The 27,719-nt window shown below is 39.8% G+C and overlaps 1 protein-coding gene across 1 annotated transcript in view; it reads left to right on the top strand.

Moving 5' to 3' along the window:
- The window catches only part of ITGB3BP (integrin subunit beta 3 binding protein), a gene marked incomplete in the record, with an annotated part of 308,200 nt that overhangs the window by 61,363 nt on the left and 219,118 nt on the right, over positions 1 to 27,719 (top strand). The window contains 1 exon segment of the mRNA XM_053693670.1: positions 6,816 to 6,933. Coding sequence (XP_053549645.1) covers positions 6,816 to 6,933 — 118 coding nt within the window.

The raw sequence follows: 27,719 nt of genomic DNA, 5'->3' as shown, positions 1-27,719 counted from the left end.
ACTGCACGTGTAGTCTCCTTAATCGGCTTGTGACTGCATGTGTAGTCTCCTCAATCGGCTTGTGACTGCACGTGTAGTCTCCTCAATCGGCTTGTGACTGCACGTGTAGTCTCCTCAATCGGCTTGTGACTGCATGTGTAGTCTCCTCAATCGGCTCGTGTCTGCATGTGTAGTCTCCTCAATCGGCTTGTGACTGCACGTGTAGTCTCCTTAATCAGCTCCTGACTGCATGTGTAGTCTCCTCAATCGGCTTGTGACTGCACGTGTAGTCTCCTCAATCGGCTTGTGACTGCATGTGTAGTCTCCTTAATCGGCTTGTGACTGCACGTGTAGTCTCCTTAATCAGCTCCTGACTGCATGTGTAGTCTCCTCAATCGGCTTGTGACTGCACGTGTAGTCTCCTCAATCGGCTTGTGACTGCATGTGTAGTCTCCTCAATCGGCTTGTGACTGCACGTGTAGTCTCCTCAATCGGCTTGTGACTGCACGTGTAGTCTCCTTAATCAGCTCCTGACTGCATGTGTAGTCTCCTTAATCGGCTTGTGACTGCACGTGTAGTCTCCTCATTCGGCTTGTGACTGCACGTGTAGTCTCCTCAATCGGCTTGTGACTGCACGTGTAGTCTCCTTAATCGGCTTGTGACTGCACGTGTAGTCTCCTCAATCGGCTTGTGACTGCACGTGTAGTCTCCTCAATCGGCTTGTGACTGCACGTGTAGTCTCCTCAATCGGCTTGTGACTGCGCGTGTAGTCTCCTCAATCGGCTTGTGACTGCGCGTGTAGTCTCCTCAATCGGCTTGTGACTGCGCGTGTAGTCTCCTCAATCGGCTTGTGACTGCGCGTGTAGTCTCCTCAATCGGCTTGTGACTGCGCGTGTAGTCTCCTCAATCGGCTTGTGACTGCATGTGTAGTCTCCTTAATCGGCTTGTGACTGCATGTGTAGTCTCCTTAATCGGCTCGTGACTGCATGTGTAGTCTCCTCAATCGGCTTGTGACTGCACGTGTAGTCTCCTCAATCGGCTTGTGACTGCGCATGTAGTCTCCTCAATCGGCTTGTGACTGCACGTGTAGTCTCCTCAATCGGCTTGTGACTGCGCGTGTAGTCTCCTCAATCGGCTTGTGACTGCGCGTGTAGTCTCCTCAATCGGCTTGTGACTGCGCGTGTAGTCTCCTCAATCAGCTCGTGACTGCGCGTGTAGTTTCCTCAATCGGCTTGTGACTGCACGTGTAGTCAGTGAGTGGGACAGCAGTGCGTTTGCAGCACGTGCACTAGTCAGTTGGACTCGCAGAGCTCTGAGGGCTGCAGCTTAAACGTCAGAAGTCAGAGTTTTTGTTTTTTTGCAGCTAGCTCCCAGTAGTGCATCGCTGCTCCTGCTCTTGATATATGGATAGGAAGTGAAAGCTTAAAAATGATTGATGATGAAATGTAAGTGAATTTATCTAATATTCTACTAAATATTCAGAAACTGTGTTCATCCCATCAACCTCATACAGCCCATTAAAACAGTAAGTAGCTATTGGGGTTATTAATTCTTGCACATACTTACTGTTACTTGTAAATACATTTCGTTATTATATAATTTATGTGTCCGTACCTCTTAAAACAAGTTAGTTTAACCTCCTGTTTGCCAGTACAACTGAATTACTGTGTCACGAAATGATGTAGGTCTAAAGTGTGTCACCAACATGAAAAGTTTGGAAAGCTCTGCACTAGTGCATTGCTGCTCCTTAAATAAATGATATCAAGAGAATTAAGCGAATTTGATAATAGAAGTAAACTGGAGAGTTGTTTAAAATTGTATGTTCTACAGTAATTTTTGGGGGTTCATGTCCCTTTTAATGTCCCTTTAAAAATGACTGCAAATACACCACCTAGAGAGATTAGAGTACATACTATTTAACTAGTTTAGTGCAGCATTCTCCACTTTCCATTCTATGGGTCAATTTATCAATATCTGTCCGACATGATACGCTATAGCGGATCATGTCTGACAGACATCGCTGAATGCCGACAGCATACACTGTTGGCATTTAACATTGCACAAGCAGTTCACCAGAACTGCTTGTGCAATGCCGCCCCCCAGATTCGCGGACCAATCAGCCGCTAGCAGGGGTGTCAATCAGCCCGATTGTATAGGATCGGGCAGATTGTAGACCGCAGCCTCAGAGGCAGCGCACAGAAACAGGGGTGTCAAGCTCCATTTGGAGGTTGATAATTTGGCCCTTATGTGTGGATGAAAATGAAGAGTCACCTTCTGAAGCAGCTCTGCTATTTTATAGAGGAAGACAGAGATCCCTGCTCATTCTTCTTATCCCTGGAGCGGTTCTGATGTTGTGATCTCATTTTATGTTGTGTGATGAGGTCATACGTACTGAGGTCATACATAACTGCACTACTTCACTATACATGATGTAGTTGTGAGGAGCCCTTTTCCACAGCCCATGAGGCAGAATTATCAAATGTCTGTCGGACCTGATCCAACAGTGCAGATCAGGTCCGACAGACATCGCTGAATGCGGAGAGCAATACGCTCTCCGTATTCAGCATTGCACCAGCAACTCACAAGAGCTGCTGGTGCAATGCCGCCCCCTGCAGACTCGTGGCCAATCGACCGCCAGCAGGGAGGTGTCAATCAACCCGATCGTACTCGATCAGGTTGAATTATGGCGATTCCTGTCTGCCTCATCAGAGCAGGCGGACAGGGTTATGGAGCAGCGGTCTTTAGACATTCGGAGCTTGATAAATTGGCCTCCATATGTCAACTCCTGCTCCACATGGACACGTGGTTCCTCATTTTAAACGAGAAGAGTCTGTCCTTTAACGTAAGAGGTTGCATGCCCCTCCAGAATATGTGATTTTATCTAAAAACAGCAATATAATGCAGCAACAGTAAGCAAGGAGTTTTATATCTCCAGTTACAACCATCATTAAAAAGTAGAGAAGATCCTCATCTGAACGATTGGTCACTTGTCCACATAGTATGCATCTGGTCACCTGCACCACTAGACACTGGTGAGTTTTTCTCTGGAGAAAAGGGCACTGTTACAAGCCCCTACCTACCCTCCCAGGGGGAAAGTTACCCTTCATTTTAATGAGACCCCTTTTAAATTTGGTGTCACATCCCAACTAATTTGCATGCAATGATGAGGTGCAAGGCTTGTTAACGTGAAGAGGGCCCTTTCATCACCCATTATTAATTGCTAATATCGCTCAGGCCAAAGCCATACCTCTTCCATTTTTAAGTAAATTATTCATTTTTTTGTGCTCTGCAATAATTTTGTGATTGGCATACATTGCACTAGCCCAAAGTAGTTTCTGCTAGTGCTGTCACCATAATAAATAACCATAAATAGTTTACCAAAATGCTAACCCCTAAACTGCCACATTCCCAAAGAAAAAAAAATCCACAGACCCTAAACACAAACCCCTCACTGCTATTAACCCCTAAACCGCCAGACCCTGATTTTACAGGACACTGAACCCAAATTTTTTCTTTCGTGATTCAGATAGAGCATGCAATTTTAAACAACTTTCTGATTTACTCCTATTATCAATTTTTTTTAAAATAATTCTTATTAGATGGTGTTGTTATGAGTGTAACTGTACTTTGTAATGTATTTTTCATGTTATTTTTCGCTCGCACACAACCCCCTCTCAAAGTAAATTTTTTATTACAAGCTGAAAGTAAATTGTTTGCATGCAACGAAAGCCGAACTTCAGGACTTATCTATCTACATGAATATATAAAGATATAGTTAAACATATAGATAGATTAAATATAAATATTTAAAAATACAAAGAACATTTTCTACTATGTGAAGAACAATGAAATGTGAACTATTTACATTAAAACACAGTAAAACATAATAAAAAATATTAAAATTTAAAGGGACAGAAAATCCCAAAATTGTATTTCCTGATTCGGATAGAACATACAATTTTAATCAACTTTCCAATTAACTTCTTTTATCAAATTTGCTAAATTCTCTTTTTATCCTTTGCTGAAGAACACTGACAGCTACAGTGGGTATTGAAAAGAATCACCCTCTTGAAAATAATCCGATGTTGTTGCTTTGCAGCCTGAAATTAAGACAGACACAGTTTTTGTTTATCCAGTTGTAATTACTCAGTGCAACCTATAACATCCAAGTGAAAGATATAACACCAACATGTCAGGCAAAAATAAAGACAATTAAAAAACAGAATCACTGAGTTGGAAAAAGGATCACCCCCTTGTGTCAGTATTTTGTTGAACCACCTTTTGCTTTAATTACAGCCTTTAGTCTGTTGGGATATGTCTCTACTAACTTTGCACATCTAGACTGTGCAATATTTGCCCACTCTTCTTTGCAGAACTGCTCCAGTTCCGTTACATTTTATGGTGACCGTTTGTGGACTTCATGTCATGCCACAGATATTCAATGGGGTTTAAGTCTGGGCTCTGACTAGGCCATGCAAGGACATTCACCTTCTTCTCCTAAAGCACACAGCAAAAATGACCACACAGTGGTTGGAGTCATTGTCATGTTGGAAGGTAAACCTTCTTCCCATTGACAACTTCCTGGTAGAGAGCTGCAGATTTTCCTCAAGAATTTGACGGAATTTTGTCTCATCCATTATTCCTTCTATCCTTGACAAGTGGTCCAATGTCTGGTGCAGAGAAACACCCCCATAACAGGATATTACCACCTCCATGCTTTACTGTAGGTATGGTGTTATGGTGAGCTGTATTGGATTTCCTCCAGACATATCGTTTGATGTTAAGGCCAAATAATTAAATTTTAGTCTCATCTGACCATAACACCTTTTTCCATGTGGCCTCAGAATCTCCTAGGTGTGTTATAGCATAGCTCAGTCGTGACTGAATGTGGCCTTTCTTGAGGAGTGGCTTTTTTCTTGCAACCCTCCCAATACAAGCCACATTTGGGGAGAATTTGTGATATTGTTGTCGCATGCACACAAGACCACTCTTTGTCATAAATTCCTGCAACTTCTTCAGAGTTACTGTGAGCCTCTTGGTAGCCTCTCTGACCAGTTTCCTCCTGGCTCTTTCATTCAATTTGGGGTGACATCCTGATCCAGAGAGGGTCTGTGTTGTAACAAATACCTTCCACTTCTTAATAATAGACTTCACTGTGCTTCTAGGCATTGATAAGGCGTTTGATATTTCTTGTATCCATCTCCTGACTTGTGCCTGTCCACAACATTATCCTGGAGATCTTTTGACAGTGCCTTGCCACCCATAGATGATTGTTTGCTTCAGTTGCTCTACCAGGGACTGAGATGCTCCAGGAAAGCTCTTTTCATGCTGAGATAATCAATATGCCAACAGCTGATCACAGTTGAAGGTCAAATGTCTTTGGGTGTGTCGTTGAGAAGGTGATTAGCTACACCTGATTGAGTTTACAAGTAATTTTAGGAGGGGGTGATCCTTTTTGCAACTCAGGGATTCTCTTTTTGAATTGTCTTTATTTTTGCCTGACATGTTGGTGTTATATCTTTCACTTGGATGTTATAAGTTGCACTGAGTAATTACAACTGGATAAACAAAAACTGTGTCTGTCTTTATTTCAGGCTGCAAAGCAACAAAATGTGATTATTTTCAAGGGGGTGATACTTTTCAATACCCACTGTAGCTGAACACATCTAGTTAGCCAATCACAAAAGACAAATGTGTGAGGCACCAATCAGCAGCTAGCTCCCACTAGTGTAGGATATGTGCATATTCTTTTTCAACAAGGGATACTATGAGAACAAAGCACATTTGAAAATAGAAGTGAATTTAAGTGTCTTAAAATTACATGCTCTAACCCTTTAATAAATATTAATTTTCATGTTTAAAGATATTTGTCTGGGAAGGGCTCCAAAGTGTGTATACATGTGTGTATGTATATATATATGTGTGTTTATATATGTATATACATACAGATATACACTTATGAACACATAAATACACGTATATATACATAATAGCCCATTCCAGTCCGTTTACTTTCAACTTGTAATACACGCACAAGTTAGCGTGGTCACGATGTTGCTTATCGCAACCCGAACTAACTTTAGCATGCCACTTGTATTCTAGCCCAATGTGTGTGGTTAAAGGGACACTAAACCTAAAAAATAATGTTATATAATTCTGCACATAGTGTATATAACATTATCTTAGCAACAGCTTTTAAAATCAAAGGATTTTAGAGATTTTAGCTGTCAGTTACACATACCTGCTCTGCTCTCCATGATCTTCTGATTAGGTCTTCTTATTCAAAAGCGCTTCGCAGACGCGCTATCTAATCACAGCGCACCTGATCACACTATTAAACTGAATGTAGCGCGCTCCCACTACCAGTCCAGAGCTGGAACGAGCTACATTCAGTTCAATAGTGCGATCGGGCGCGCTGTGAATAAGAAGACCTAATCAGAAGATCATGCAGAGCAAAGCAGGTAAGTGCAACTTTGACAGCTTACATCTCTAAAATACTTTTATTTTGAAAGCTGATGCTAAGATAATGTGCAGAATTATATAACATAATTTTTTAGGTTTACTGTCCCTTTAACTCACAAAAATAAATTTGATATTTAAAAGAAAATTAGTGCATATTCAAGTATACATTTTAATGTCTTTCAAACATCATGTAGTGGAAACAAATGTTTTCCATTGCGTTTTTTAATTTTATTTAAAATGTATGCTACACTTGATTGGACCTACTGCGCATCCATAAAACAATCATATCATGTTTTTGCTTTTGAATAATATTATAATGTATGAGTTGAGCTCTTTAATGATATTTCCTTTTATATCATGTGCTTTGCAAACAGCATGGAAAATCCCCAAGGAAAACCAAAAGACAAATGAATCAGTTTTCTCCAACAACTGGAACTTGTCAACTGAGCCCGTCCTCTGTTAGTAAAAAAATGAAAGTAGTAAGCAAACAAGGTGAGTTCAGATTTCTATAAAGTTTTATATTTGTAAGATAAGTTAAAGACAATTGTATAGGCAAGTAGCAGATCTAGACACGTATCCCTGCTTGCTTGTTACCAAAGCAAGAGGGAACTCTGGGTAAGATATGCAAATTATATATACACTATCTCACACTTTCCACTTCCAAGTATTGTTTTAAACACAGCTATACATTTTCTGGACAGCTATGTGTTTTTTTTTTTTTTTTAACTCTCATCAGCAGAAGATAGGTTTAATTTGCTGCTCTGTAAAGTTATTTCCAGAGAAAAACAATACTCATTTGAGTTATGGTGGAGAAACAAGAGATTAAAATCCTCCTTTTTATAAAAATAAGAGCCATGAAATTGTTTTATAGAAAATTAGCAAATCTATGCAAGTTTCCCCGCTTACTTTTCCTGAGAAGTCCTGTATATACGTACATTGTTACCAATGCACCAGGGAACTCTTGGTAAGATATGCAAATTAGATATACAATATCTCATGCTTTTTCCTTCCAACTACTGTTTTAAACACAACAATCCCCTTTATGGGGCTGGCGTTTGCCTAGATTTGCTAATTTTCTATACATTTAATTCTATGTCTTCTACTTTTATGAAATAAGATATATTAAATTTCTGGATTTAATTAATCGATCAGTGAAGTCTCAAAATTAAATTCTCCCACCCTCGCTCCTCATAATGACCACCCACCCTTCTTATAGCTTTCTGAATGCACATAGTCACAGATACGTTTCAGTATTTGTTTTATTCATAGCTGAATATATCCCTTCAGTTATATTGGTACTAGCTTTGTACTGATCATAGCCAGAGCATTGTGTCTTGTATTTTGTCTGCTGGTTTGTAGTGCTATCATTGGATTTGAACACGCCCAATGCTAATTATAGCGGCACAGTAGTTAATTGTAGTTTAACCCCTTCAGGACGGATGCATCCATCCAAGTTCTGATCATAAACAAAAATGGAAGCACAATGTTGTGATTGTGATCATGTGCTTCAAAAATGATGCTGATTGGCTCCTAGGGAACTGCTTACCTACAGTAAAAACTCCTACACCGATTGTTATGAAATTGGGCATGAGGATACATTTTATTGTCTAGTAATGGATTTTTTTTATTTTTTTGGTTGCAGAGATCTAAATGTTTAAAATAATTTGAAGAAAATAAATAAACCCATAAAAAATAAACCTAGAGACATAATAGCAATTTGCTTATGTTGAATTGGTGCATTGTAGCACCACTATTATTTTTATTTTTTTATCACTTCATAATACCATTGAACGATATAAATTATCCCTGTATTAAAGGGACACTGAACCTAAAAAACGTTTCCTTTATGATTCAGATAGAGCATGAAATTTTAAGCACTTTTCTAATTTACTCCTATTATCAAATTTTCTTCATTCTCTTAGTATCTTTATTTGAAAAGCAAGAATGTAAGTTTAGATGTCGGCCCATTTGTGGTGAACAACCTGGGTTGTTCTTGCTGATTGGTGGATTGATTTAACCGACCAATAAACAAGTGCTGTCCAGGGTCTGAACCAAAAAAGAACTTAGATGCAGTGTACTACTTTGCAATAGTATAACATTTTTGTTATGTGTAAATATTACTTACGTTATCCAAAGCACATATGAATTCTTAATGTTACATTGAAAAAAAAAATTAACATGAGCTAATCTTAGCTTTATATTTGCTTACATTTTAACTGAGTGGTCAGTATAGACAACCAGGCAGTGTGCCCCTTAAATAGGTCATTGGAAGAACTGCATATAACAGAATGACAGTGATTCCTCATTTATAACATGTAAAATCATCAGTGTGTAAGAAATTCCACACTTGTTCATATGCTGAATAAAATGGTATTTTCAAGATTTTGCCATATGGGTATGTGTCAATACAGGAGATCTTCTTTTAATAAACGGCATATCCAGCGATAAGGCAAGAGAAAGGTATGAGAGAAAAAGAGGTCAGTACACACTCTGACAAAGGCAGACTTGAGTCAGAGGCAGATGGGTAATCTGAGTCTGGCAAAGGTAGGTACACACTCGGCTGCCTACTGACTCAAGTCTGACTTCAGAGAGGTAGTCTGAGTCAGGCAGACGTCAGTACTCACTCGGCAAGCCCAGAGACAAGCCCAATGCAATAACGCACTGCATGATATGAGTTTTGTTACACTTACACTTTGCGCTTTGTATTTTATATTACTTTACACTTTAGGTTAGGTCATACTGTCCTTTCAGTTTTATAGCATTTAATTAATTAATGATTTTATATTTTAATACATTTAGCTCTAGCAGTGATTTTACACGTTCTAATTATGTTTTTAGAATTGTTTAAACTAACAATTAAAGATCCTTCAAGCGGAACTTCAGCAACTGTAAGTGCATCTTTCCGGGTTATTTTAACAAATTATATTTCTGTTTATATATACAAATGACACTGCACATTGAATTTCCTTATTGCAAACTGCAGAAAGTGGGAGAGAGAGGGCAGTTCCCTGGGTTTAACAGGGGAGTTCTCAGGGTATGTCTAAAGCTCTCTCACAAGTATTGTGAAATTTTCAAAGCATTTTAAACAAGCTGGTCTCCCTGATTTGTCTCGCCAGCAGGTGACGTTTGCTCAAAATTCACAATACACTTATTATTGCTAAAAGAAAAGTAATATATACTAATATATAGACAAAAGCAAGTTAAATTGTAGTGAAAGCATTTCAGTTTAATTTAGAATTGATGCAAACTGAGACTTTTTTTCTATCAGCCCCTAGGGGTTCTCCAGTTACCTTCTCTCTCCCATGTGAAATTTCCTATCCCAGAGAGCTTCATTACTTTCTTTCACCTAGATTACAAGTTTTGAGTTCTGGTTTTAACACTGAAAAAATGGTAATTTAAAGGGACAGTATACACTCATTTTCATATAACTGCATCTAATAGACACTACTATAAAGAATAATATGCACAGATACTGATATAAAAATCCAGTATAAAACTGATTAAAAACTTACTTAGACGCTGTCAGTTTGGCGCTGTTGAAAAGGTAGCTGGAAAGCCCACTGCAAGTGGCAAATAAGACACCCCCCCCCCTTCTTTTGCATATGAAAAGACCCTTTACACAAACAGGAGCAAGCTGGAGTAGGTAGCTGACAGTATTCACATAAAACTTTGGGGCTTGGTTAGGAGTCTGAAAATCAGAGCAATGTTATTTAAAAATAAGCAAAACTATACATTAATTTAAAAAAAAAACTTTATGGACTATATAAATAGATCATCTACAAAACATTTATGCAAAGAAAAAATGAGTGTATAATGTCCCTTTAACTAACAGTCATCAATCTCGCTGCTATTTGGCTTTTTCACGCAGCCATTACGAGTTTTGCGGTGAGGCTAAAAAGCTTGCGTTACACCCTATAACGACAAGATCCGTACCGCCATCTGAGACCAGTTGTTATGAGTTTTACGCTACAAAACTGTTACATAAATTTTATTTTGGGGGTGGGGGTTTGTATACTGTTAGGGGGTGTTTGATTTTCTTTTTTAGCAAAAGATCTGTTAACTTTAGGGCAAAAGGCCATTAGAATAGGAATAATTTCTCCAACATTGGTGTGTCCGGTCCACGGCGTCATCCTTACTTGTGGGATATTCTCTTCCCCAACAGGAAATGGCAAAGAGTCCCAGCAAAGCTGGTCACATGATCCCTCCTAGGCTCCGCCCACCCCAGTCATTCTCTTTGCCGTTGCACAGGCAACATCTCCACGGAGATGGTTAAGAGTTTTTTGGTGTTTAAATGTAGTTTTTATTCTTCTATCAAGTGTTTGTTATTTTAAAATAGTGCTGGTATGTACTATTTACTCTGAAACAGAAAAGGATGAAGATTTCTGTTTGTAAGAGGAAGATGATTTTAGCAGACAGTAACTAAAATCGGTTGCTGTTTCCACATAGGACTGTTGAGATGAAGTAACTTCAGTTGGGGGAAACAGTTAGCAGACTTTTCTGCTTAAGGTATGACTAGCCATATTTCTAACAAGACTGTGTAATGCTGGAAGGCTGTCATTTCCCCTCATGGGGACCGGTAAGCCATTTTCTTAGTCAAAAACAAACAGAATAAAGGGCTTATTATGGGCTAAAAGACTGGTAGACATTTTTATGGGCTAAATCGATTGCTTTATTTGTGCATATTATTCAAATTTAGGCTAACAATTGACATTTATAATCTTGGGGAACGTTTATAAAACGGCAGGCACTGTATTGGACACCTTTTTCAGTCAGGGGGCCTTTCTAGTCATAGACTGAGCCTCATTTTCGCGCCATTAATGCGCAGTTGTTTTTTGAGAACAGGGCATGCAGATGCATGTGTGTGGATCTAAGAATCTCTGAAAAAGCTTTTAGAAGGCGTCATTTGGTATCGTATTCCCCTCAGGGCTTGGTTGGGTCTTAGCAAAGACTGTATCTGGGACTGTATAGGGGTTAAATTGAAAAACGGCTCCGGTTCCGTTATTTTAAGGGTTAAAGCTCTGAAATTTGGTGTGCAATACTTTTAAGGCTTTAAGACACTGTGGTGAAAATTTGGTAATTTTTGAACAATTCCTTCATACTTTTTCACATATTCAGTAATAAAGTGTTTTCTGTTTGAAATTTAAAGTGACAGTAACGGTTTTATTTTAAAACGTTTTTTGTGCATTGTTGACAAGTTTAAGCCTGTTTAACATGTCTATACCTTCAGATAAGCTATGTTCTATATGTATGAAAGCCAATGTGTCTCCCCATTTAAATTTATGTGATAATTGCCATAGCGTCCAAACAAAGTAAGGACAGTACTGCCACAAATAATGATATTGCCCAAGATGATTCCTCAAATGAGGGGAGTAAACATGATACTACATCATCTCCTACTGTGTCTACACCAGTTTTGCCCATGCAGGAGGCCCCTAGTACATCTAGTGCGCCAATACTTATTACCATGCAACAATTAACGGCTGTAATGGATAACTCCATCGCAAATCTTTTATCCAAAATGCCTACTTATCAGAGAAAGCGCGATTGCTCTGTTTTAAACACTGAAGAGCAAGAGGACGCTGATGATAATTGTTCTGTCATACCCTCACACCAATCTGAAGGGGCCATGAGGGAGGTTTTGACTGAGGGAGAAATTTCAGATTCAGGAAAAATTTCTCATCAAGCTCAACCTGATGTTGTGACATTTAAATTTAAATTAGAACATCTCCGCGCACTGCTTAAGGAGGTGTTATCTACTCTGGATGATTGTGACAATTTGGTCATTCCAGAGAAATTATGCAAGATGGACAGGTTCCTAGAGGTTCCGGTGCCCCCCGACGCTTTTCCTATACCCAAGCGGGTGGCGGACATAGTAAATAAAGAGTGGGAAAAGCCCGGCATACCTTTTGTTCCTCCCCCTATATTTAAGAAATTATTTCCTATGGTCGACCCCAGAAAGGACTTATGGCAGACAGTCCCCAAGGTCGAGGGGGCAGTTTCTACTCTAAACAAACGCACTACTATTCCTATCGAAGATAGTTGTGCTTTCAAAGATCCTATGGATAAAAAATTGGAAGGTTTGCTTAAAAAGATTTTTGTACAGCAAGGCTACCTTCTACAACCAATTTCATGCATTGTTCCTGTCACTACGGCAGCGTGGTTCTGGTTCGAGGAACTAGAAAAGTCGCTCAGTAGAGAAACTCCATATGAGGAGGTTATGGACAGAGTTCACGCACTTAAATTGGCTAACTCTTTTATTTTAGATGCCGCTTTGCAATTAGCAAAATTAGCGGCGAAAAATTCAGGGTTTGCTATTGTGGCGCGCAGAGCGCTTTGGCTAAAGTCTTGGTCAGCGGATGTGTCATCCAAGACAAAATTACTTAACATTCCTTTCAAAGGTAAAACTTTATTTGGACCTGATTTGAAAGAGATTATTTCAGACATCACTGGGGGAAAGGGCCACGCCCTTCCACAGGATAGGTCTTTTAAGGCTAAAAATAAGCCTAATTTTCGTCCCTTTCGCAGAAATGGACCAGCCTCTAATTCTGCATCCTCTAAGCAAGAGGGTAATGCCTCACAACCCAAACCAGCCTGGAAACCAATGCAAGGCTGGAACAGAGGTAAGCAGGCCAAGAAACCTGCCACTGCTAACAAGACAGCATGAAGGAGTAGCCCCCGATCCGGGACCGGATCTGGTGGGGGGCAGACTCTCTCTCTTTGCTCAGGCTTGGGCAAGAGATGTTCAGGATCCTTGGGCGCTAGAAATAGTTTCTCAAGGTTATCTCCTGGAATTCAAGGAACTACCCCCAAGGGGAAGGTTCCACAAGTCTCACTTATCCTCAAACCAAATAAAGAGACAGGCATTCTTACATTGTGTAGAAGACCTGTTAAAGATGGGAGTGATACACCCAGTTCTAATAAAGGAACAAGGAATGGGTTTTTATTCCAATCTGTTCGTAGTTCCCAAAAAAGAGGGAACGTTCAGACCAATTTTGGATTTGAAGATCCTAAACAAATTTCTCAGGGTACCATCGTTCAAAATGGAAACTATTCGAACGATTCTACCCACCATCCAGGAAAGTCAATTTATGACTACCGTGGATTTAAAGGATGCGTACCTACATATCCCTATCCACAAGGAACATCATCAGTTCCTAAGGTTCGCTTTTCTGGACAAACATTACCAGTTTGTGGCTCTTCCATTCGGATTAGCCACTGCTCCAAGGATTTTCACAAAGGTGCTAGGGTCCCTTCTAGCGGTTCTAAGACCAAGGGGCATTGCAGTAGTACCTTACTTGGACGACATTCTAATACAAGCGTCGTCCCTGTCAAAGGCGAAGGCTCATACGGACATCGTTCTAGCCTTTCTCACATCTCACGGATGGAAGGTGAACAAAGAAAAGAGTTCTCTGTCCCCGTCAACAAGAGTTCCCTTCTTGGGAACAATAATAGATTCCTTAGAAATGAGGATTTTTCTGACAGAGGTCAGAAAATCAAAACTTCTAAGCTCTTGTCAAGTGCTTCATTCTGTTCCTCGTCCTTCCATAGCGCAGTGCATGGAAGTAATAGGATTGATGGTTGCAACAATGGACATAGTTCCTTTTGCACGAATTCATCTAAGACCATTACAACTGTGCATGCTCAAACAGTGGAATGGGGATTATACAGACTTGTCTCCAATGACTCAAGTAGATCAAAAGACCAGAGATTCACTCCGTTGGTGGCTGACCCTGGACCATCTGTCCCAGGGAATGAGCTTCCACAGGCCAGAGTGGGTCATTGTCACGACCGACGCCAGTCTAGTGGGCTGGGGTGCGGTCTGGGAATCCCTGAAAGCTCAGGGTCTATGGTCTCGGGAAGAGTCTCTTCTCCCGATTAAACATTCTGGAACTGAGAGCGATATTCAATGCTCTCAGAGCTTGGCCTCAACTAGCAAAGGCCAAATTCATAAGGTTCCAATCAGACAACATGACGACTGTTGCTTATATCAATCATCAAGGGGGAACAAAGAGTTCCCTGGCGATGAAAGAAGTGACCAAAATAATTCAATGGGCGGAGGATCACTCCTGCCACTTGTCTGCGATCTACATCCCAGGAGTGGAAAATTGGGAAGCGGATTTTCTGAGTCGTCAGACATTTCATCCGGGGGAGTGGGAACTCCATCCGGAAATCTTTGCCCAAATAACTCAATTATGGGGCATTCCAGACATGGATCTGATGGCGTCTCGTCAGAACTTCAAGGTTCCTTGCTACGGGTCCAGATCCAGGGATCCCAAGGCGACTCTAGTAGATGCACTAGTAGCACCTTGGACTTTCAACCTAGCTTACGTATTCCCACCGTTTCCTCTCATTCCCAGGCTGGTAGCCAGGATCAATCAGGAGAGGGCCTCGGTGATCTTGATAGCTCCTGCGTGGCCACGCAGGACTTGGTATGCAGACCTGGTGAATATGTCATCGGCTCCACCATGGAAGCTACCTTTGAGACAGGACCTTCTTGTTCAAGGTCCATTCGAACACCCAAATCTGGTCTCCCTCCAACTGACGGCTTTGAGATTGAACGCTTGATTCTATCAAAGCGTGGGTTTTCAGATTCGGTGATAGATACTCTGGTTCAGGCCAGAAAACCTGTAACTAGAAAAATTTACCATAAAATATGGAAAAAATATCTGTTGGTGTGAATCCAAAGGATTCCCATGGAATAAGATAAAAATTCCTAAGATTCTCTCCTTTCTTCAAGAAGGTTTGGAGAAAGGATTATCTGCAAGTTCCCTAAAGGGACAGATCTCTGCTTTATCTGTCTTACTACACAAAAGACTGGCAGCTGTGCCAGATGTTCAAGCATTTGTTCAGGCTCTGGTTAGGATCAAGCCTGTTTACAGACCTTTGACTCCTCCCTGGAGTCTAAATCTAGTTCTTTCAGTTCTTCAAGGGGTTCCGTTTGAACCCTTACATTCCATAGATATTAAGTTACTATCTTGGAAAGTTTTGTTTTTGGTTGCAATTTCTTCTGCTAGAAGAGTTTCAGAGTTATCTGCTCTGCAGTGTTCTCCTCCTTATCTGGTGTTCCATGCAGATAAGGTGGTTTTGCGTACTAAGCCTGGTTTTCTTCCTAAAGTTGTTTCTAACAAAAATATTAACCAGGAGATAGTTGTACCTTCTTTGTGTCCGAATCCAGTTTCAAAGAAGGAACGTTTGTTACACAATTTGGACGTTGTCCGTGCTCTAAAGTTCTATTTAGAGGCTACTAAAGATTTCAGACAAACATCTTCCTTGTTTGTTGTTTATTCTGGTAAAAGGAGAGGTCAAAAAGTGACTTCTACCTCTCTTTCCTTTTGGCTTAAAAGCATCATCCGATTGGCTTATGAGACTGCCGGACGGCAGCCTCCTGAAAGAATCACAGCTCACTCCACTAGGGCTGTGGCTTCCACATGGGCCTTCAAGAACGAGGCTTCTGTTGGCCAGATATGTAAGGCAGCGACTTGGTCTTCACTGCACACTTTTGCCAAATTTTACAAATTTGATACTTTTGCTTCTTCGGAGGCTATTTTTGGGAGAAAGGTTTTGCAAGCTGTGGTTCCTTCCGTTTAGGTGACCTGATTTGCTCCCTCCCTTCATCCGTGTCCTAAAGCTTTGGTATTGGTTCCCACAAGTAAGGATGACGCCGTGGACCGGACACACCAATGTTGGAGAAAACAGAATTTATTCTTACCTGATAAAATAATTTATCCAACGGTGTGTCCGGTCCACGGCCCCCCCGGGTTTTTTAATCAGGTCTGATGAATTATTTTCTCTAACTACAGTCACCACGGTATCATATGGTTTCTCCTATATATATTTCCTCCTGTCCGTCGGTCGAATGACTGGGGTGGGCGGAGCCTAGGAGGGATCATGTGACCAGCTTTGCTGGGACTCTTTGCCATTTCCTGTTGGGGAAGAGAATATCCCACAAGTAAGGATGACGCCGTGGACCAGACACACCGTTGGAGAAAGTAATTTATCAGGTAAGCATAAATTCTGTTTTTTATTGTTTTGGATAATTTCGTTTGTTATTTTTTGTAATGGTAGTTTTTTTTTTATATTTTGTAATTTTATTTTTTTTTTATTTTTTGTATTTTTAGTGTTTTTTTTTTTGTAATGTTAGGTTTTAGTGTAAGGCAGCTTAGGTTTTATTTCACAGGTAAGTTTGTATTTATTTTAACTAGGTTAATAACTATTTACTAACTAGTCTACCTAGTTAAAATAAATACAAACTTGCCTGTGAAATAAAAATAAAACCAAAGCTAGCTACAATGTAACTATTAGTTATATTGTAGCTAGCGTAGGTTTTATTTCACAGGTAAGTATGTATTTAGTTTTAAATAGGTATTATTTAGTTAATAATTGTAACTTTTAATTTAGCTCTTTTTTAATTATTAAAGTTAGGGGGTGTTAGGGTTATGTTAGGGTTAGGAGTTAATATAGTTTAATTTAGGTTGTTGCAATGTGGGGGGCTGGCGGTTTAGGGGTTAATAGCTTTATTTAGTGGTAGTGATGTGGGAGGCCAGAGGTTTAGGGGTTAATAGCTTTATTTAGTGGTGGCAATGTCGGGGAGCGGCAGATTAGGGGCTAATAGATTTATTTAGGTGGCGGCGATCTCGGGGGCGGCAGATTATGGGTTAATAACATTATGTAGGTGTCGGGGGTGGCAGATTATTGGTGTGTTTAGGCGTGGGGTTTATGTCAGGGTGTTAGGTTTAAATGTTACTTTCCCCCCCCCCCCTAGACATCAATGGGGCTGCGTTAGGAAGCTTTTCATTCCGCGCAGGTGTTTTTTTTTTTTTTTTATGACCCGTTCTTCCCATTGATGTCTATGGGGAAAGTGTGCACGAGCACGTCAAAACAGCGCTTGTATTTTGTGCGGTATGGAGCTCAACACAACCATATCGCACGCACAAGCCGGCTGTTTCAAAACTTTTAATGGCTGCGCTATAGAGGGTGAAATAACGCAACTTTTGTTGTGTTCGTTAAATTCCCTATAGCGCATATAACTCGTAATCTTCCTGTATGGAAGACATCTCTCTGGGATTTCCAGGTTCCTCCCCAGTGAGTTCTGCATCTGTGAAGTCTACTCTATAATCAGAATTTGTAAAATCACTATCCGAAATACACAATTGTACATACAATAAAAAACAAAATAGAAAAGTTTAAATGTAATAAAATGTAATCAGAAGTGTAAAGTGATATGAAATACAAAGCACAAAGTGTAAATGCACAGCGCTGCGGAATCTGTTGGCGCTCTACAAATACCTGATAATAATAATAATGAAATGCAGCAGAACTCTCATGTTCACATACAGAAATACAGGAAACGCCCCTTGGAGAAGTAAAGCGAAATCTGCCTTTTGAATATTTCACTAGGGATCTCGCAGTGCTGGAGGATCATTTTTAGATAATCTCACCTGAGCACGAGAGGTTTTGAATACCAGGGCCTCTGAATTACAAAGAACATTTTGGGTTTTATATCTCTTTAAAGCAATACGGTGAGAGACGCATCATTAAATAGCAGTGATGGAGGGAAATGGAAGCATCACTATGTAAAATATGGCTGTAACATAGACAAGAATGAACACAACTCCTAAAATAAAACAACGCCAGAGAAAATTAACAAGTGTTGGTAGTAGACTTCACTGCATGACACAAAGTAAGCTTTTATTTATCAATAACACTCTCTAAACCTATAAATCATGCCATCTTCATATGGTACGTTGGATTTCTTCTTTTCTCATTACAGACTTCAAATTTAGTTTGGGATCTTACTGAGGAATTTGAATGTATGATAGGAAATATGCTTCTTAGAAATAAAGCTGAAATCTTGTTGAAGGTGTCACATGTAAGGCGTTCAAGGCAAAGAATTATACTTACTGTACAGCCTATGATTGGTTATGTAAGACTCACCCTTAGACAATTACAACTAATCAAGGTCAAATTTGTAATGCAGATTTGTGTATTTTCTTTTACATACAAACATGCTTCAGTGAAAACTTTTGAAATGTATATAATCTGCCACCAATTGGGCTGTAAGGGACATTTTCCCTACAGTTCCACATGCACAGAGTGTCTGTGGTGACATCGAAAGATGCCTACCTGCGTATCCCAGTGACAGTGCACATCCATGGATTTCTGACCACACCCTAAAAGGGAACAACTCTTGCCTTAGCAACGTTTTGATATACTTTCTCCATTTTCAAAGTATGATTTCATTTATGTTGATATTTAGATGAAAAAATAGAAAAACAATAAAATGTTCTAGACCCCAGCACTCTCGCCATGTAATGGATATATTAAAAACTGAGGGCACCTTAGTGCAGTATTAGGTTAATAGTTTATTTATAGTTAATATTTGAGCATACTTTTTAATAAAGCGCTAAGGTAATAGGCAAACTCTGAAATTAGATTTACATTTTTTGTGGACTTTACAAGGCTTTCACACTCATGAGGCATCTTCAGGGGAAGAACAGAACTTGATAGGTGTTTTATCCCATTAAAAAGCAACAATAGTGGCATAAGGCCTTGGCTTTCAAATGGTTAGCTAACTTAAATGCAGTTGAATTGGAACCAGGGTCCACATCCAGGCTTGTTTTGAAGGGAAACTCCCTTGGGGGAACCAGGTGGACCATAGGTGGAATAGGCTGGGGTCTGTGTGGTTATCAGTGGCTGTTGGCTACAGTTCTGCAAGCTCCTTCAGCAGCCAATATTCGGGCACTCCCAAATATCCTGTGTGACTGATACCCCGGCTACCCCGACTGCTTCCTTCCTGCCGACTGCAGCTATGTAGCTGGGCAAGTGACACAGCCTGTAGCCCACCCCTGATGTCCAACAGCACCAGTACTCAGGGTGCCACCCTGTGGCAGACTCCAGCTACCCCGACTGAGTAGCTATGCAGAGGGTCCTTCCGTTGCCTGCAACAGGCTGCTATGTAGCCCAGGAAAGTGATTTTAGCTGGAGGCCAACCAAATAACTAGACAGACTAGCCTTCAGGTTAAACAGGAACTGATTTTATTGAAAAAACACACTCCTTTTATACAGACAGCTCATCTTGATAAGACCCTGGACAATCCAACTATTGTCCCGCCATTCCCACCCCTCCAGACTGACCGGCGCCTCCATAGGAGCCATAGTCCCCACATAATCTCAATACCTAGGGGTGGCGGTTTCTGGGTGATCCCGGTGAGTCGGTTGGCACTTCCAGGGTGTCATTTTAAAGATTTCAGAGTCAACAAATCAGCATGATTCGTTATTGGGGACCAGAGTTACTGTCCGTTGAAGTTATGGGGTTAGGGGTGTCCAAAACCCCTGGTTCCCCAAAAGGAGCTCCCCTCCGGTAATTTCCCCACCTCTTGTCCTCCCTAGGGGCTACTAATCCCCAAAAGAGCGGGCTCTGGGGCACAGGTTGCTGGAGCGACCAGGGGTTAAAATTAGCGGGTGTCCTGCTGTCCCTGTGGCCGACCAGGAGTTCCAGGAGCCAGACAGACCTGAAGAGAGGTTAGGTGGAGTGTCCGTTGTGAGGCGGCCCCAACTGGAAGTTCCAGGAGCCCAGCCAGCCTAGGAGGGTTTTCCTGGTCATACACCAGCTCTTTTCTAAACAAAATTTGGAATGCAAAACCATGCAACCAAAGCTTCCAGAGATTGTGTTGCTCTGAGGAGCCCAAAAACCACCTGAGAAACAAACAGGGGCGAGGCTGCAGGGGCGTGGGGGGCAGCCCTAGCTGTCTGGTATCCCATGACATCCTGTGTCTGAGTTCCATAGTGGGCATAGCCAGAAAGTTTGGGAATCACTGGGCTATAAATGTCACCTTCTGAGATACTGTGACAGTTTACTTCAGACTTAGAGTTCTCGGAAAGACTATTCGTCAGTCTGGCAATGTGATGACAATGGAGAAGAACACCATTTAAAGGGACAGTCTAGTCAAAATTAAACTTTTCATGATGTAATCTTTAAACAATTTTCCAGTTTTACTTTTATCATCAAATTTGCTTTGTTCTCTTGATATTCTTAGTTGAATGCTCTAAACCCTAGAGTAGGCATATATGCTAATTTCTAAGCCCTTGAAGGCGCCTCTTATCTGAATGTATTTGACAGTTTCTCACAGCTAAAGGACGTGAGTTCATGTGTGCCATATAGATAACATTGTGCTCGCGCACGTGGAGTTACTCATGAGAGGTCACTGATTGGCTAAAATAACAAGTCTGTCAAAAGCACTGAAATAAGGGGACAGTCTGCAGATGCTTAGATACAATGTCATTACAGAGGTAAAAAGTATATTAATATAACTGAAATAAGGGGCAGTCTGCACGAGGCTTAGATACAGGGTAATCACACTAAGGTACAAAGTACTATTAATATAAATGAGATAAGGGGCAGTCTGCAGAGGCTTAGATACAAGATAATCACATAGGTAAATGTTTATTAATATAACTGAGATAAGGGGGCAGTCATGCAAAGGCTTAGATACAGGGTAATCACAGAGGTTAAAAAGTATATTAATATAAATGCAGATAAGGGGCGATCTACAGAGGCTTAGATACAAGATAATCACTATAGGTAAAAAGTATATTAATATAACTGAGATAAGGGGCAGTCTGCAGGGGCTTAGATAACAAGGTAATAACAGGGGTAAAAAGTATATTAATATAACTGAGATAAGGGGCGATCTGCAGAGGCTTAGATACAAGATAATCACATAGGTAAAAAGTATATTAATATAACTGAGATAAGGGGCAGTCTGCAGGGGCTTAGATACAAAGGTAATCACAGAGGTAAAAAGTATATTAATATACTGTGTTGGTTATGCAAACTGAGGTATCGGGTAATAAGGGATTATCTATCTTTCTTAAACAGTACAATTCTGGTTTTAGACCATCCCTTTTAATGGTAGAGCTAAACAGAAATGCAGGCAGTTGTGTGTTCTTTGTTATACAAATACGCTGCATACACCTGCACTAAAGTCGTTCAATATGGCTGTGTTTTGGAATATTCTGGAGCTTCATACTTTTGTCTACACTTTTTATGCAGAAGGATCTAAGGGACATTTGTTAAACAAACGGTCAAACTCTCTATAATAAATTGATGTAGCATGAAAACATACAGGGCAAACATGGTCTTCTATTTAGATACACTATCCCCAAACATAGCAAAGTGTGTGGATCTGGTCACTTAAAGGGACTTAAACCCTACATTTTCTTTCATCATCCAAGATAGAGCATACAATGTAGGCAAATTTCCAATTTACTTCTATTATCAAAATTTTCTTCAGTCCTCTTGTCTTCTTTTGGTGAGAAGCAGGACGGTAAGCTTAGGAGCGTGCACTACTCCATACATGTGCATGTTTACCTATCTAGATATCTCTCTTCAACAAAGAATAACATATGACGGGGAGCCTGTGGGAAGGAGTCTCTTGTCTCCCTTTTGGTGAGAAGCAGGACGTTAGCTTAGGAGCGTGCACTACTAGTACTACTCCATACATTTGCATGTTACCTATCTAGATATCTTTCAACAAAGAATAACATATGGCAGGGAGAAGTGGGAAGGGGGGAGGGCTAGTGAGCTTTTTCTGGGGGGGATCAGGGTGTTGGATGGTGTCAGGTGGGAGGGTAATCCCTACACTAATGCAAATATTAACTATACAAACCTAACCTATTATCCCCTTCACTGTCAAGAAATTCATAAGTATGGTGCACAGCTGCAATAAGTTACTTCTACTTGCCTAAAAACCAATAGCAAAACCATGTATGTCTGCTACTTCTGATCAAAGGGGGATCTCATCTCAGAGAAGCTCTTTGCAAACCATTTGTCTTTGACTGCAGGAGTTGTGTGTAAATAATTTCAGTGAGAAACCCAAAGTTTACGAAAAAAGTTAACAATTTCTTTTATATGATGGTATTTGGTTGCCAAATGATGGCATCAGCTCTACCAAAAAAGGCCTTAGATCAATACCTTGCGTTTACTTTATAAAATATATACGGCTAGATTTAGAGTTTTGTCGGTAACGGACCCGCGTATCTAACGCTGGCTTTTTCTGGCCGCACCCTTTAAAATAAACTCTGGTATTGAGAGTCCACAGAATGGCTGCGTTAGGCTCAAAAAAGGAGCGTAGAGCATATTTAACTCAACTTCAACTCTCGATACCAGAGTTGCTTACGGACGCTGCCAGCCTCAAAAACGTGCTCGTGCACGATTCCCCCATAGGAAACAATGGGGCTGTTTGAGCTGAAAAAAAACCTAACACCTGCAAAAAAGCTGCGTTCAGCTCCTAACGCAGCCCCATTGTTTCCTATGGGGAAACACTTCCTACGTCTGCACCTAACACTCTAACATGTACCCCGAGTCTAAACACCCCTAACCTTACACTTATTAACCCCTATTCTGCCGCCCCCGCTATCGCTGACCCCTGTATATTATTTTTAACCCCTAATCTGCCGCTCCCTAAACCGCCGCTACTTACATTATCCCTATGTACCCCTAATCTGCTGCCCCTAACACCGCCGACCCCTATATTATATTTATTAACCCCTAATCTGCCCCCCACAACGTCGCCTCCACCTGCCTACACTTATTAACCCCTAATCCGCCTCACTAACCCTATAATAAATAGTATTAACCCCTAATCTGCCCTCCCTAACATCGCCAACACCTAACTTCAATTATTAACCCCTAATCTGCCGACTGCGAGCTCACCGCTATTCTAATAAATGTATTAACCCTAAAGCTAAGTCTAACCCTAACACTAACACCCCCCTAAATTAAATATAATTTTAATCTAACGAAATTAATTAACTCTTATTAAATAAACTTATTCCTATTTAAAGCTAAATACTTACCTGTAAAATAATCCCTAATATAGCTACAATATAAATTATAAATATATTATAGCCTATTTTAGGATTATATTTATTTTACAGGTAATTTCGTATTTATTTTAACCAGGTACAATAGCTATTAAATAGTTAAGAACTATTTAATAGCTAAAATAGTTAAATAATTACAAATTTACCTGTAAAATAAATCCCTAACCTAAGTTACAATTAAACCTAACACTACACTATCAATAAATAAATTAAATTAAATACCTATAATTAATCTACAATTAAACCTAACACTACATATCAATAAATAAATTAAATACAATTCCTACAAATAAATACAATGAAATAAACTAACTAAAGTACAAAAAATAAAATGAACTAAGTTACAAAATAATAAAAAAATATTTACAAACATTAGAAATATATTAACAACAATTTTAAACTAATTACACCTACTCTAAGCCCCCTAATAAAATAACAAAGCCCCCCAAATAAAAAATGCCCTTACCCTATTCTAAATTACTAAAGTTCAAAGCTCTTTTACCTTACCAGCCCTGAACAGGGCCCTTTGCGGGGCATGGCCCCAAGAAGTTCAGCTCTTTTGCCTGTAAAAAAAAACATACAATACCCCCCCCCAACATTACAACCACCACCCACATACCCCTAATCTAACCCAAACCCCCCCTTAAATATATCCTAACACCAATCGGATTGAACTTGATTCTGATTGGCTGATTCCATCAGCCAATCAGAATATTCCTACCTTAATTCACGATTGGCTGATAGAATCCTATCAGCCAATCGGAATTCGAGGGACGCCATCTTGGATGACGGTCATTTAAAGGAACCGTCATTCGTCGTTCAGTCGTCGGCCAGGATGGACTGTATCCGCGTCGGAGGTCTTCAGGATGCTGCCGCTCCGCTCCGGATGGATGAGATAGAAGATGCCCGCTTGGATGAAGACTTTCATCGGATGGAAAGACCTCTTCTGCCCCCCGCTTGGATGAAGACTTCTACCGGATGGAGGACCTCTTCTTGCTCCGCTTGGATGAAGAATTTGGCTCGGCTGGGGTGAAGACGACTCAAGGTAGGGAGATCTTCAGGGGCTTAGTGTTAGGTTTATTTAAGGGGGTTTGGGTTAGATTAGGGGTATGTGGGTGAGTGGGTTGTAATGTTGGGGGGGGGTATTGTATGTTTTTTTTTTTTACAGGCAAAAGAGCTGAACATTCTTGGGGCATGCCCCGCAAAGGGCCCTGATCAGGGCTGGTAAGGTAAAAAGTGCTTTGAACTTTAGTAATTTAGAATAGGGTAGGGCATTTTTTTATTTTGGGGGGCTTTGTTATTTTATTAGGGGGCTTAGAGTAGGTGTAATAGTTTAAAATTGTTGTAATATAATTTCTAATGTTTGTAAATATTTTTTTATTTTTTGTAATTAGTTCTATTTTTATTTTTTGTACTTTAGTTAGTTTATTTCATTGTATTTATTTGTAGGAATTGTATTTAATTTATTTATTGATAGTGTAGTGTTAGGTTTAATTGTAGATAATTATAGGTATTTTATTTAATTTATTTATTGATAGTGTAGTGTTAGGTTTAATTGTAACTTAGGTTAGGATTTATTTTACAGGTAATTTGTAATTATTTTAACTATTTTAGCTATTAAATAGTTCTTAACTATTTAATAGCTATTGTACCTGGTTAAAGTAAATACAAAGTTACCTGTAAAATAAATATTAAATCCTAAAATAGCTATAATATAATATACTTTATATTGTAGCTAAATTAGGATTTAATTTTACAGGTAAGTATTTAGCTTTAAATAGGAATAATTTATTTAAGAAGAGTTAATTAATTTCGTTAGATTAAAATTATATTTAACTTAGGGGGGTGTTCGTGTTAGGGTTAGACTTAGCTTTAGGGGTTAATACATTTATTAGAATAGCGGTGAGCTCCAGTCGGCAGATTAGGGGTTAATAATTGAAGTTAGGTGTCGGCGATGTGAGGGAGGGCAGATTAGGGGTTAATACTATTTATTATAGGGTTAGTGAGGCGGATTAGGGGTTAATAACTTTATTATAGTAGCGGTGCGGTCCGGTCGGCAGATTAGGGGTTAATAAGTGTAGGCAGGTGGAGGCGACGTTGAGGGGGCAGATTAGGGGTTAATAAATATAATATAGGGGTCGGCGGTGTTAGGGGCAGCAGATTAGGGGTACATAGCTATAATGTAGGTGGCGGCTCTTTGCGGTCGGCAGATTAGGGGTTAATTATTGTAGGTAGCTGGCTGCGACGTTGTGGGGGCAGGTTAGGGGGTTAATAAATATAATATAGGGGTCGGCGGTGTTAGGGGCAGCAGATTAGGGGTACATAAGTATAATGTAGGTGGCGGTCGGCAGATTAGGGGTTAAAAAAATTTAATCGAGTGTCGGCAATGTGGGGGGGCCTCGGTTTAGGGGTACATAGGTAGTTTATGGGTGTTAGTGTACTTTAGAGCACAGTAGTTAAGAGCTTTATAAACCGGCGTTAGCCCAGAAAGCTCTTAACTACTGACTTTTTTCTGAGGCTGGAGTTTTGTCGTTAGATTTCTAACGCTCACTTCAGACACGACTCTAAATACCGGAGTTAGAAAGATCCCATTGAAAAGATAGGATACACAATTGACGTAAGGGGATCTGCGGTATGGAAAAGTCGCGGCTGAAAAGTGAGCGTTAGACCCTTTTTTGAATGACTCCAAATACCGGCGGTAGCCTAAAACCAGCGTTAGGAGCCTCTAACGCTGGTTTTCACGGCTACCGCCAAACTCCAAATCTAGGCCATATATAGTTTTCATAGGTAAATAAAAAAAACCAACAAAGGCTCTATTTCTATTTAACGGAGGGAAAAGCAAATGCTAAAAATTCTCTGGTAACTTTTCTCTGAAATTCCCGGTAGTGAAGGTGTTAATAATGATATAGATATATTTAATATAGAACCAATTTAAAATTTTCTTAGCTCACTATTACTGCTACAGTTGTTTTCATTGTAATTAAATGTATCATTATTAAATTTGTGGGTACCCTATTCCTGAGGTTCTGCATAAATCGTTTTGTTGTATAGTTTCAGAATTCATTCTAATGGTCATATGTGAGCAATATCACATATGCACATAATCCCCCTGTATTTGTCTGTAAAATGTTGTCTTTTATTGTATTGTTTCTCTGTTGTACTGTTACTCCCTCTGTACCCATGGGCAGCGCTGCGGGAATTGTTGGCGCTTTACAAATAAATAATAATGTCGGTATAACATGACTGAATACCTTTATCTCCCAGTCTGCTAAGCAGATTTTAGCCAAATAAATGTAAAAATAAATAAATTATAGAATTTGTCTGTTTCATGAACAAGGATTAACTGGTGTCCAAAAATTCTCATAATACGATATTGGTAAAATGATGTTCTTACTTTTTACTAAATGTTCAAGGATTTTTAGTGGCTCGTGAGGTAAACTACCAAATATCAGCCAAATTCCTTGTTAGTAAAGTGTTACTGCCACATAGAAAACGACTCTGAATTATGTTTCTAAGTAATATCTAGAAGAGAAAGGGTTAACACTGCCACTGCAAAACCTAATCCGTGTATAACAGAAGGGGTAACAAAACCCTACCCGGTGCAATACCCCTTTAAGTAAAGTACAATATGAAAAAAACAAACAGATTATACAATACTATACTATTTAAATGACAATATCACAACCACACAGATCCAGAGGATTCCCTCAAAAAGTAAATATCAAGGGGGGTCCAGACCCTATCTTGCCCCCATGAATTACTGGCCGGATAAAAGGAATCGTGTCAGGGCTAGATTCAGGTCACAAGGTAATAAAAAGGCACAAACTTGTTTCGGCCAGTACTCGGTTCTTTCTCAATATAATAAAAGTAAATCGCATCAAGAAAAAGGCCCTGTACGGGCCGAACTGCTTTGTTTCCTCTGTTATTGTATTTTAGTTGTATAGATTAAACGTTTGTTTTTATAAATTAAGTATGCTAACATACAGTACTGGCAGTGATTGTTAGAGCAGTGGACACACCAGCTGGCAACATCTAAGGGAGATAAGATAGCTTACCTCACCAGGGTGTTCAAGTAGTTTTGCAAATCATTATAAAATGTCATTTTTGAGCACTTTTAAAATATTTATTTTGTGTGTAGGTGTTTTGCACTTTAAAGAATTTGGACTAACATATACTTAGCCCAGTAGTGAGGTTTTTTTTTTTGCGGATGCCCCCCACTGGAGAATTTGTGCTGAATGTTTGTGAGTGCTTCTTTTGGATTATATACTGTGTGTATGTTATATATGTATAAAGGAATAAAGGGCTTAATATGGGCTATAAAACTGGGTAGACACTTTATGGGCTAAATCGATTGCTTTATTTGGACACTTTTATACATGTTAATTGCTGATAAA

Source organism: Bombina bombina, chromosome 10 (genome assembly GCF_027579735.1).
Source record: "Bombina bombina isolate aBomBom1 chromosome 10, aBomBom1.pri, whole genome shotgun sequence".
Taxonomy (NCBI): Eukaryota; Metazoa; Chordata; class Amphibia; order Anura; family Bombinatoridae; genus Bombina; species Bombina bombina.
The sequence above is the reverse complement of the archived record's forward strand: the minus strand, read 5'-3'. Positions and strand labels throughout refer to the sequence as shown.